General features: G+C 43.4%; 1 protein-coding gene across 11 annotated transcripts in view; it reads left to right on the top strand.

Annotated features, from left to right (window-relative positions):
* SYNCRIP (synaptotagmin binding cytoplasmic RNA interacting protein) overlaps positions 1-12,154 on the top strand; it is a 192,312-nt gene that overhangs the window by 25,932 nt on the left and 154,226 nt on the right. For all 11 annotated transcript variants that reach the window (XM_029595475.1, XM_029595474.1, XM_029595477.1 and 8 more), the window contains one exon: positions 6,901-7,008. In XM_029595475.1, the coding sequence (XP_029451335.1) occupies positions 6,901-7,008 (108 nt within the window). The remainder of the gene's footprint in view (positions 1-6,900; positions 7,009-12,154) is intronic.

Consider the following 12,154-nt stretch of genomic DNA (forward strand, 5'->3'; position numbering starts at 1 on the left):
CTCTCCTCCACATTTAGTGTCTGCAATGGGGTCTGAATTCCCAGTGGAACCAGTTTTCCAACCAACTCTCAACTCCTGTCATGCTCAGCATGAAGAGGGATTTGGAGTGGTGGCTTACATCAACAGCTCTCATGGAAGGAGCCCCCCCCTGCAGACTCCAACTCATCACACCATCCTACCACAGATGCTTCCACTAAGGGTTGGGGTGCTCACCTAGTCCACCTTCAAACTCAAGGCCTGTGGTCAGACTGGGCACAATCTCAGCAGATCAACCTACTAGAGCTATGAGGCATTCGCAATGCTCTTCGAGCCTTCGAACCAGCACTCCGAGGGAAGACAGTCATGGTCCACACAGACAACCGGGTAGCCATGTTCTACATCAACAAGGAAGGAAGTTCTGGTTCCTGGAACCTCTGCAGAGAGGTGGTGAGGATCCTGGAATGGGCGCAGAGCAAATCCATTACCCTGCAGGCAACGTACCTGCCTCGCATCAACAACGCCAGGGCGGACATATTGAGCAGAATCTTTCACTCTCACGAGTGGGAACTCATTAGGATATGGCAGACAGATCCTTTCAGAGCTGGGGCCTGCCACGCATTGATCTCTTTGCTACAGATCTGAGTTGCAAGGTGCAGACCTGCTTGGTGTACCCCAGCTCCCAGATACTAGCGCAGGATGAATTCCTCATCGACTGGAAGGTGGGTCTTCTGTATGCCTTCCCCCTATACCTCTGATCTCTCGCACAGTCCAGAAATGCATCACAAACAATGCAGACCTCATTCTCATCACTCCAGCGTGGCCCAGACAGCCGTGGTATGGGTATCTTGTTCGACTATCGGTGGACCAACTGATCTCCCTGGGCAACAGTTCACACCTCCTAACCCAAGAAGGGGGCTTCCTGCTCCATCCATTCTACTCATCTCTCAATCTCACTGTGTGGAGATTGATAGGCTGATACTCTACCACCTGAACATTTCACCCCAGCTTCAGGATATCTTAATTTCCTCTAGGAAACCCTCCACAAGCACGAATTATCAGAGTAAATGGACACGTTATGCCTCCTGGTGCTCTGAAAGCGGGACCGACCCGCTTACCTGTCCACCTGAGCGATTACTAGATTACCTTCATATACTATACTGGAAAGGACCGGCCTCAGTCAGAGTTCACCTTGGTGCCATAGCAGCTTATCACTCTCCATGAAGAGACCCTAATCTCTTGTCACCCGCTCATCTCCAAATTCATGAAAGGGATTCTACGTCTCCGGCCTCCGATCTGGAAGCCTTCAGTCCCATGGGATTTGAATGTGGTGCTGGAGCAACTAATGCTACCACCTTTTGAACCACTGGATACTTGCCACTTCAAGTTCCTATCCTGGAAGGTGCTGTTTCTAGTTGCATTCACCTCCGCAAGACGTGTCAGCGAGCTGCAAGCCCTAGTGCACTACTCGCCATATCTTGAATTCTATCACGACAAAGTTACGCTGCATATACATCCCGCCTTCCTTCCTAAAGTGGTATGTCTTCCACATCAACCAATCCATCACCCTTCCAACCTTTTACCCAAAACCACATAGAAATGAGGTAGAGTGCAAATTACACATGTTGGATTGCAAGCGGGCTCTCACTTACTACAAACGCCGCACACACGCTGAACACAGAGTCTCCCAGCTCTTTGTATCATTTAACCCCAACGTTCCAGGACTTCCGGTTTCCAAAAGGACTCTTTCATCCTCGATCTCAAATTGCATGCAATTCTGCTATCAGAAACGTTCAGAGACCTTGCCTTCCTCCCCTAAGATGCACCAGGTCCATGCTATGGCTGCTTCTATAGCTCATCTGCATGAGGGGCCCATTCCAGACATTTGCAGACCTACCACCTGGTCCTCACTGCACACTTTCACGGCTCACTAGTGTTTGGCCAAACACACTGTGGCTGAAGCAGACATGGGGAAAAAGAATCCTCGAAGTCAACAGAGATGAACTGTCCGCTTATTTTCTTTACTGTCTTGAGCGCACTACCTCAGCTCATCATTGGGACATGATCAGGAACTTGCGCTCAATACATCAACTGGGGACTCCCAGACAGCATGGCTAATTCATGCTACTTATCTACGGGAAAAGAGAAAGTTTGCTTACCCTAAATGGTGTTTTCCGTAGATAGCAGATGAATTAGCTATGCTCCCTCGCCTCCCCGGACAGTTGGTTAATACTTTCAGTGCTTGGATACGGACTGAGGAGGATAGGGAAAGCGGGGGAGGATCCAAGCAGGTACACTACACTAAAAGACTCTATGTTCTAAAAGAGCTCCGCCACCTTGCTGCCTGGAGGACGTCCAGACAGCATGACTAATTCATTTGCTATCTACAGAAAACACCGTTTACGGTAAGCAAACTTGCTCTTTCTCCTAGGACAACAAGATGGTAGTCCTCACACATGGGTGACATTATCAAAGTTCCGTGCCAGGCTCCATCTGATCTCAAAGATTACAGAACTCTCGAACTTGCCCTACTGAGCATGTGCAGGTGAAGTAATCACCCTGCCCCATAGGCAGAGTCCTTCAGTCTCTTTATTTCCGCGGAGCTGTGTGGTCACAGAAGCCATGTTCTCACAGTATTCAGCTTCGCTCTATTCTCACAGTTTTTGTAAGTGATTTTTCTCTAGAGCTGCAGCTGTTTCTTTTCTAAAGGTAGTTTTTTTTTTTTTTCATTTTCATTTTCCTTTGCTTTTCTTTCCAGATGTGTGCCGACCGCATGGTGGGTTTTCTCCTGTGTAGCCTAGCAGAGTCTGTTACTATTTAAAAAAAAAAAAAAAAAGGAAAACTGCTTCTGCAGTTTTGCATGTGTCCTCTCTTTGCTCTGTCTCCTTTTTCTCCCTTTCCCCAGTGCTGACAGAACAGACTTGTGCAGTGATCTGAGTATGCCGTTGAGGCTGGAGACTTGGCTAAGTTGTACCCAGGCTGGAGTTCCATGTCATTTCACCGATAGTTTGGCATCGATAGATTCGGAAAGTGCAGGGATTGAGGATCATGCCGTTCCTGTGGGGAGGATAGCTCATCCTCTCCACATCCCAAAGAACTAGTCTCCATGGGCGGGAGCCCTGGGAGACATGGTCTCCCCTCCTGCTTGCCTTTGGAGAGGGGGTAAGCAGGAGCCTGGGCTAGCACCTTGCTGCCATGCCCAGAACGGTTGCCCATGCACAGCTATGACCAGCGCACCATTCGTTTGACACATGGATGTCCGGACCGTGTCAGGGACCAGGCCCACCATTGTGCACCATGGTCACCCTTGTCATCGTCGAGGTGCAGGGATGCCTGCGATGCCAGCGAAGTGCATGACCGCCCATGATACAGTAAAGACCTTCTGTGCTATCTGCATCGGTGGACGTGGAGTCTCTCTGCATTGGTTTGGGCACTGAGGTGTCTGAGTAGCAGCCCAAACCGATGTCATTGATCAAGACTGTGTTGCCCACGTGGCCTTGGTGCCATCGATGCTGCGGTGACCTTGGTACCATCAATGCTGCTGAGCACTCGACTCCCGCGGTGCTCTCTGTCCACAGGGCCCTTGATGCCTGCGATGCCGTTGACAGCCTTGATCCCATCAAGGTGTGTGTGGCCACCCTTGAGGCTGTTGAGGTTGAAGTGGTGGCAGGCCCTCGATGCTGTCGAAGTGCGTAGCCTTGAGATTGCAGCTGCACGTTAGGTCATCGCAGTGTGTGGCCTCTGCCATCGTGATGCGGTGTTGCCCTGATACCATTGACACTATCAAAGTGCAGGGCCACCGATGCCTCTCTTTCCCTCATGACTACATCGAGCACCACTGACCATGCACTAGGTTTGCTATTGAGCGCACTGGTCATCCCTGAGGCCATTGACCGCCGGGGCTCTTGGAAGCCCCCGCGTGACCCTGCCATCTTCGGGTGACAGGGTTTTTTTTTTTTTTGCCTTGAATGGATCAGGCACATGGGTCGCCCCGTACCTGAATGTAATCTGCCTTGAAATGCTGAAAAAAGTGTGAAAAGCAGAATATAAAAATCTAAAAATAAATACATTAATTAAAAACTCATGCAAATTATTTAAAAATTGTCCAAATACCAATTAAATATTTCAAAACAGATTAACTGCCATTTTAATTATTGGGTATTATGTAATCAAGAAAAATAAACTTAAAAAGACGCCTTTACTTACCATCTCCAGCAACTATCCTACTCCTTTCTCTTGCAGGCCAAAAGCACACACCAGAAGCAGCAGCGGCTGCTGAAGCTCTGTCCTCACAATTTCTTCTTAGGGCCCACAACCAGTCATTCACGCACATATCAGACATCTTCCTGACCAGTCTCTCTCTCACCCAGAAACACATCACCTCCCTGATCAGTCTCTCTCTTAATCACACACATGCTCTCTTATATACAAGCTCAAAATCACACACACATGCTCTCGTACCCATTCACCCACACCAGCACACACCCACTCACACAAACCCTCACCCAGGCACCCATTCACACCCAAACCCAGGCTCTCATTCTCACATGCACCGGGCCTCACCACCAAACCTCTTCTTCCTTCGCTGGAGGGATGGGCTCCAGTTCCGCGCAGCCTTGCTTGGCCAGGGTCAGGCTTGCTCTTCACCACCACAGGAATGGGATCCTGTGGCGGCTTTGATTCGTTGGGGTCGGGTTTCTTCTTTGCCGCCACGGGGATAAACACCTGTGGCGGCCTTGCTTTATTGGGGTCAGGTTTCCTCTTCACCGCCACAGGGATGAGCTCCCATGGCGGCCTTGCTTCAACACTGCCACTCCTTCCAACTCCGGCCTATGCTATGTCCCTTCTTCCTGCCTCACCGGCCAATCAGAAGCTTCCTCCCTTCTTCCTACTCCCACTGGCAGGAAGAATGGAGGAGGCTTGCCATTGGCCCGCGGGGACAGGAAACGGGGAAGCACAACCGGGGCAGTGGACACCAGGAGCCGCAATACACCAGTTGAGAATCGCTGTCCTTATACACAGTTTTTCAGTGCATGTTGTATATCTTACCTAATGCTGCAGTGGGCAAACTATGGATCATTTTTAAAGCAGCAGTGCTTATAAGAAACTCATATACTAAACTTCCATGATATCTAGAAATATTCTGTAACCAGTTTTTTTCTATTTTGAAGCCATGTCATTTTCTGTTTAGTGCATTTATGGTTTTCTTGGAAACATTTTCCATATTTATGCTTTAAGCCAGTAAGTTTACAGTCTTGACTATGTCAAATGAAACATGATGAAAAATTTGAAACAAAAAATCTGGGATATCATTGCTTGCTATATTTGAAATAGCTCTGTAAAAGATATTTATTAAGAAATGGGTGTGTAGAATTGGCAGTTTTACTTGAAGGGCAGAAGATTAATGTATGTTTCTTATAAAGTAGTGTGGTTGCCATGTTCACTTTAATGCATGTTTTATTCAGTATTTTATTATGCTTGCTTTGCTGTAAACACCCCAAAATTTGGAGGGCACAGTCAGTAAATCCTTTTAAATAAATGCCTCTCCCTGTATGTGTATATCTATATCTAATATATTTTTTATTGGACTAGCTTTCCTCCCTCAGTTCAAAATAAAATGAGGATGGGAATGTTAACTCCCAACAGCTAGTCAAGAAATGTATTCCTAATCTAATAAAAATGTATTACCATTATATAACTTTATTTGACCTGAATAATTGACAGGTTTTTTTTAAAGTGTGCTCACGTGTAGAGAAATTGCAACCAAACCGAAATTAATCATTTTTAAAATGTCTTTTATCAGTTTTCCTGTAAATATTAACATTGAGACTTCCTTGATTGTATTTTCTCACTGCTTGCTTATTTTTGCTAAGTGATGAGTGAGTAGGACTTAGTTTTCAGCAATGATTTTTTGAGAAAGCTCAGACCCTCATTGGTATTAGTAGCACAGTAGTTTCCATGCTGAAATTGAGCTATCACAGCTACCATCAGCAGTAAGTAATTGTTGCTGCTGCTGGCAGCTCAGAACCCTGGTCAAACTTCGAGTCTTGACTAAAACACCTCTGAAAATCATAAGCCAAGAAGGTCACAGAAAGGCATGATCATTCTTTAACTTTTTTGTGATGTAAGCCTGGCTTTTAGTTTTCTTATTATAAATAGTTACAACTTTGTTTATATGGAACAGTAACATAGTTGTTGGAACTAGGGCTTCAACACTTCCTGAGGTTGCAGGCTTCCATTATACATGTGAAAACAGTCCTGTAACCTTACTATAAAAAATCATTCCAAATCTGTTGATCAGTAATGGAAATGTCTAAAAAGGTGCTCTAACATAGTGCAAACTTTGCAGTTTAAATAGTGATTAGAATGTATCTGCAACTATTAATTCTTATTAGAAGAATACCCTACCCCTCCTTCTCCACCTTGAGCCATGCCCCTTAAAATTCCGAAAAATGCTAAAAACTTGGCTTTTTCACCAAGCCTTCCCAGACTAATTTTCTCATCGTCCCCCGCCCATGCCTGATCACCCGCGCTCTACGGATGTAACCTTCCTTAATCCAATGAATTTTTTGCTGAATACTGTAAATATGTAATGTTATGCCTTTCGCTGCATTTTGTAAATAGTTTTGTTCCATTAATTTACCTTTCTTTTATACCACACTTTTAATCTCACCTCTGCCTTTACTTATTCTCCCTATATTGTTTGTCCTGTTACCCCTTCCCCTGTTCATTGTAACTTTCCATTTCCATTGCTTTCATTGTTATAATGTAAACCGATATGATGTGCATTTTAATGTCGGTATAAAAAAACTGTTAAATAAATAATTCACAGAATGGACAGTTTAGTAGTACGGTAAGTCTTTTACTACAACCTGAACTCCGCACTGAAGTAATTTGAAATGTCTGAAATTACCTCTTTTGCAGAACAAAAGTGCCTTTTTATGTGGAGTTATGAAGACATACAGGCAAAGAGAGAAACAGGGGACCAAAGTGGCAGATTCCAGCAAAGGCCCAGATGAGTCAAAAATAAAGGTATATATCATAAAAAGGCTTCCAGGTAGTCATTGCCTAATTCTACCCGTCTGTTTAACCAGGTTTTAACTTCTTGCTATCTTCCATCTTTCTGATCTTGATCTTCATAATTTTAACAATAGTGCAGTTCATTTATGAACTGTCATCGTCAGGGCTACTAGAAAACTTGTAGAATCTGCAGTATTATGTTTAACATTTTTTGATGAAATTTTCCTAATTTTGGCAAGTCCATAAAATAGCTTTGTTATGAATAAAACTAGTGGAAGCAGGAAAGAATCCCTGATTTATTTGATTTATATTCCGCTTTTCAGGCACTTCAAAGCGGATTACAATCTGCAGGTATTTCCAAGAAGCAGATTCCTGAAATGCCTAGTTAACTATGCAGAGGCAGGGTAGAGTGATTCTGTCTATCAGCTTGAAAGAAGGGACATGGAAAGGAGGAAAACCATTGGGAGTGAGTAGAACAGTAATATAGGTGAATACAGAAAGACTACTGAAAGTAAGAATAGGGTTTAATTTCTTCCTGCTCGTTCAGCAGTGTCTATATTTTGTTTGTTTTTTAACAATGAATTTTAGAAACCCAAGTTCTCAATTATTCTCACCTATTCTGATCATTTTCTTAAAGTTTTAGGGAATTTATTTTTCTTTTGTGCATTAGAATTGTTAAATTATGTCCCTTTCATCCAGAATTATACAGCTGTTTCTAATATCTTGCATGCAATATGCTGCATGGTTAGATTAGTTAAGTTCAGTAGCATGGTGCTAGTTAATTTTGGATTAGCTGACCATTTGTGGTCAAATGGAAGGAAGATGTTCTTATAGGATATTGTAGTGATTTCCAACTTCCCCTTCTCTTCAGGATGGAAATGTTACAGGTGCTTCTCAAGTGACACCTAGGGCCTTAATGGAGGGATATCTGGTTGTCGTGCTACTGGAGACATGTAGAACTGGATAAAGTTTGAAGGGAGATATAGTCTGCCTGTTCAGTAAGAGATTACCATGATTGGCTTGAAGGTGGGGGAAGGCTCAAGATGTGTTTAAAAAAAAAAAAAAAAAAGGTGAATTAAATCAGTTGTCAAACCTTTAGCAGTCAAAGGTGTGTATATATAGCATATAGATTGATGAGCAGAGGTCTGCATCTATTTATTGGGCAGGGTCTTGTGTTATGTGCAGATTTTCAACAGTGATTGCGTAATAGATGTTGGGCATTATCATCACTGTTCTCCTCCTTTCCTACAGTACTTTTTTTTATCAGGTGAGTATGAATAAGGTAAACTAGAGCAAGGTATCTCCTTTCTGTCCATTGATCAATCAAATGACTTTTCAGGAACTTATACACTGAAATCCATTCAAAGAAACACATGCTTCAAGAAAATATGTGCAGCAGTAGATGTTCCCTGGGCAGGATGGTAGTCCTCACATATGGGTGACATCACAGGATGGAGCCCAGTCACGGAACACTTTTGTCAAAGTTTCTAGAACTTTGACTGGCACCTACTGGACATGCCCAGCATGGCACTAAACCTGCAGCCAGCAGGGGTCCCCCTTCAGTCGTCTTTTTTCCGCGCAGCAGTAGCCACATGGGTTAAGGAGCTCCAAGGAGATTCCTGACAGGAATTTTCCTCACGGATTTACTAAAAACTTTCATACCCCACAGGGGTCCCTCCTTTGAATTTTTGACTCCGCGGTACTCTGGTAAGATTTTACCCGTTTTCAGTCGATTCCCGTCGTTTGGCCCTCGCGGCCTACTGGCTGTCGACTGTACCGCGGCTAAATTTTTCAAAGGCCATGGCGTCGGGGTTCCGTCGGTGCCCGGACTGTACTCGCACCATGTCCATAACAGACCCGCATAAAGTCTGTGTAATGTGTCTCGGGTGCGAGCATGATGTCCTGACTTGCACCAAATGTGCCTTAATGACACCAAAAGGTCGCAAGGCTAGAATGGAGAAAATGGAACTTCTCTTCCGTTCTCAAACTCCAACACTGTCCATTGCATCTGAATCGGCACAGTCCACTTCGCGCCAGTATCGGCCACCGGCCGGTGACCGTCCGGCGTCGACTACTTCTCAGCCTTCGACTACCTCTACTCCCCCTCAGGACAAAGGGGATCGTAGAGCTACCTACTAGCCGGTCTAGGCATAACACACTATATATACGCTGACGACATTCAGCTAATACTACCCATAGATGAAACTATTGAAAAAACACTAAACTTAGCCAATATGTACCTCGATATCATAAAACAACTACTAAACCAAATGGAGCTAGTAATCAATATTGAAAAAACAGAATTCCTACACTTAGAACGCAAAAAGAATGAGATCATCCAAAAGACATTCACAATCAAAAACAACCAAAAAATAGAACTAGCAGAGAAAGTACGGAACCTAGGAGTTATAATCGATTCTGAACTAAGCCTAGAACAACATATATCATTAAAAGTGAGAGAGGGATACTCCAAACTCATGGTTCTAGGAAGACTCAAACCACTGCTAACGACTATAAACTTTCGTTCAGTGCTACAAGCATAGATTTTTGCAAGCACCTGCAATACCTTACTACTAGGTCTGCCATACACACCACTTAGACCATTACAAATTCTACAAAATACTGCTGCAAGCATTTTGACAGGAAAAAGTAAAAAAGACCACAGAAACCCTAGCCGAGTTACACTGGCTCCCAATTGTACAAAGAGTTCAATACAAAACACTTTGCACCATACATAAATTAATACACAATGAAAAAGCAGAGTGGCTCAACACAGCCCTCCGCGTTCACGTACCAAACAGAAATCTAAGATCAGCTAACAAAGCACTTCTTACAATTCCATCAATAAAAACAGCAACCAACATTTAAAAAAGTTGAGAAGGAAGGAGAAAAAGAATTTCAAATTTTAACTCATATGACATCAAACAAAATGGAAACACCAGTTCTAGATGTAACAAATCTATTGGAAACAACTCAGAGTGAACAAGTAAAGCCAGCTACTCTTATAGTGACGTTTTTACTTGAATCGGATAGAGATTGGATTTTGAGATCATATTTTCAACATAGGACTGAGACTTTTCTTGGTTTGAATGTTGGTATATTCCCCGATCTGGCGAGAAGTACTCTGTTCCGGAGAAAATTATTTTTGAGACTGAGACCACAAGTACAAAAAATGGGAGCTATGTACATTCTTAAATATCCGTGTAAATGTTGTGTAAAATATAAAAATGTTTCGGATATATTTTTTCAACCAGAGCAGCTGGAGAATTTCCTAAAAAAGTATTCGTTAGAGATAACAACTTCCTCTCCTGTAATGGAAGGCTAAGTACTATTATCCCTCAGTTGGATCCGTAATAAGGAATTCTCCTGTATAGGATTTCCGCAATTTCTGTATTGTATAATGTTTATTCCTGAGGTTGAGTAAAGGATTTCCCTCTGTTACGAGGACTTTAAAGCAGAATGTTTAGGGAAAAGACGATATTGTGTCTAGTTGTAATAATGTTTATTGTTTAAAACTGCTATCTACTCAAGAATGTTTTTCTTGATATATTTTGGATAACTGCAAAATTAAAAATTAAAAAAAAAAAACCCAGCAAGACTCACACAAGTAAGAGAAAGAGCTCTATCGCTGACAGGACCCACACGATGGAACACCATGCCTTTAGAATTAAGGTTACAAAGCAACAACAAATCCTTTCGAAAAAACCTAAAAACCTGGTTATTTAAGCAAGCCTATCAAAGAGAGTAGGTGAATAGTGAAGCCGGTGAAGTGCGAGATATGAACAAAAGCGATACGCGTGTAGCTGTATTTCATTTATTTTTTTATATTACTTTGTCTGATCATCCATCACTATAAGATAAAGTGACACTGATAAAGTTAGCATTGCTTTTAATTCCAAAAAAAAAAACACCGTACAGTATCTTATCACACTACATTTATCTTATTTTTAAAAACTATGTACCGGACCGATATGGCACTTGTGTAAAGTAACGTTTCAGCATCATTATTTGTTTGTGCCTATTGTAAACCGTTGTGACGGAAACTACTAAACGACGGTATAGAAAAGACTTAAATAAATAAATAAATAGAGAAAAACATAGGCATCGACCCCGGAAGTCTCGGACCATCAATGAAGGAAAATCACTGACCTCGCCATCGTCCGAGCCGCCATCGAAGAAACCCTGTCCAGAAAAGGCACAGACCCTTTCTGCGACCGGGTCACCGAGGCAACCCTCACCCGGATGGGTATCGGGAGCCGCGACTCCGCCTTTAACGGTGGTCCCTCCGGCTATGCCTCTGCCGCCTTCTTATTTTATTTATTTTAACATTTTTATATACCGATAGCCGTTTGCACATCGTACCGGTTTACAGATAACAGATGGAAGGCCATTGGAAATAGGCACAGCCTTTGCATGCAACGTATAACAGTAACAATTGAACACCTTTGGGAACATAGGACAATTATTTGGAAAATAATAGTATAACAGAAGGGAGGTAATGAAAATTGTAATATAACGTATTTACACAATAAATATTTGAATTAAATAAGAGATAATATACTATGATATAGAAGAATAAAAGATTAATCGAGTTTAACATGTAAACAGTGTGTATTAAATAAAAGAAAGGTGTTGGCAAAAAGGGGGGGGGGCGGGGGAAAGATGGGGAGGGGAGAGGTTTCATTAAGGTGGGCAGAGATGAGATGGATGGGGCAATGAGGAGGTATGTAAAGGAAGGGCAAGGCATCTTATGCTTTGTTCAGTCTAGGTATGTAAGCTTTAAAGGGGCAAAAGGTGGGATTAATAGGGGGTTATGATTCGGTTAGAGACTGTTTAGCAGCCCCTGAGCCGGGGCTGCTTGCTCCAGGTCTCCGTGAAGAACTGAACCGGATGGTTCAGGAGGCTATCGATAAGGTGATGCACAGACTTCACGGTCCCCCGGCGCTGAAATCGGTGCCAGTCGCGGAACCGAACATCAATCCCATTCCGGCAGCATTGGCACTGCTGCTCTCGAAGATGGAAGCGCTCATAGCCGCTTTTCCACCGATGGATCCTGGGTCACTGATGGCTCCGGTGCCCTCCCCGCCGTTCCGCATTCCTCCATCGGGAGTTCTTCCAATGTCTCAACCATCGATGCCAATGCGCCCATCGGCGTCAC

Source organism: Rhinatrema bivittatum, chromosome 3 (genome assembly GCF_901001135.1).
Source record: "Rhinatrema bivittatum chromosome 3, aRhiBiv1.1, whole genome shotgun sequence".
NCBI lineage: Eukaryota > Metazoa > Chordata > Amphibia > Gymnophiona > Rhinatrematidae > Rhinatrema > Rhinatrema bivittatum.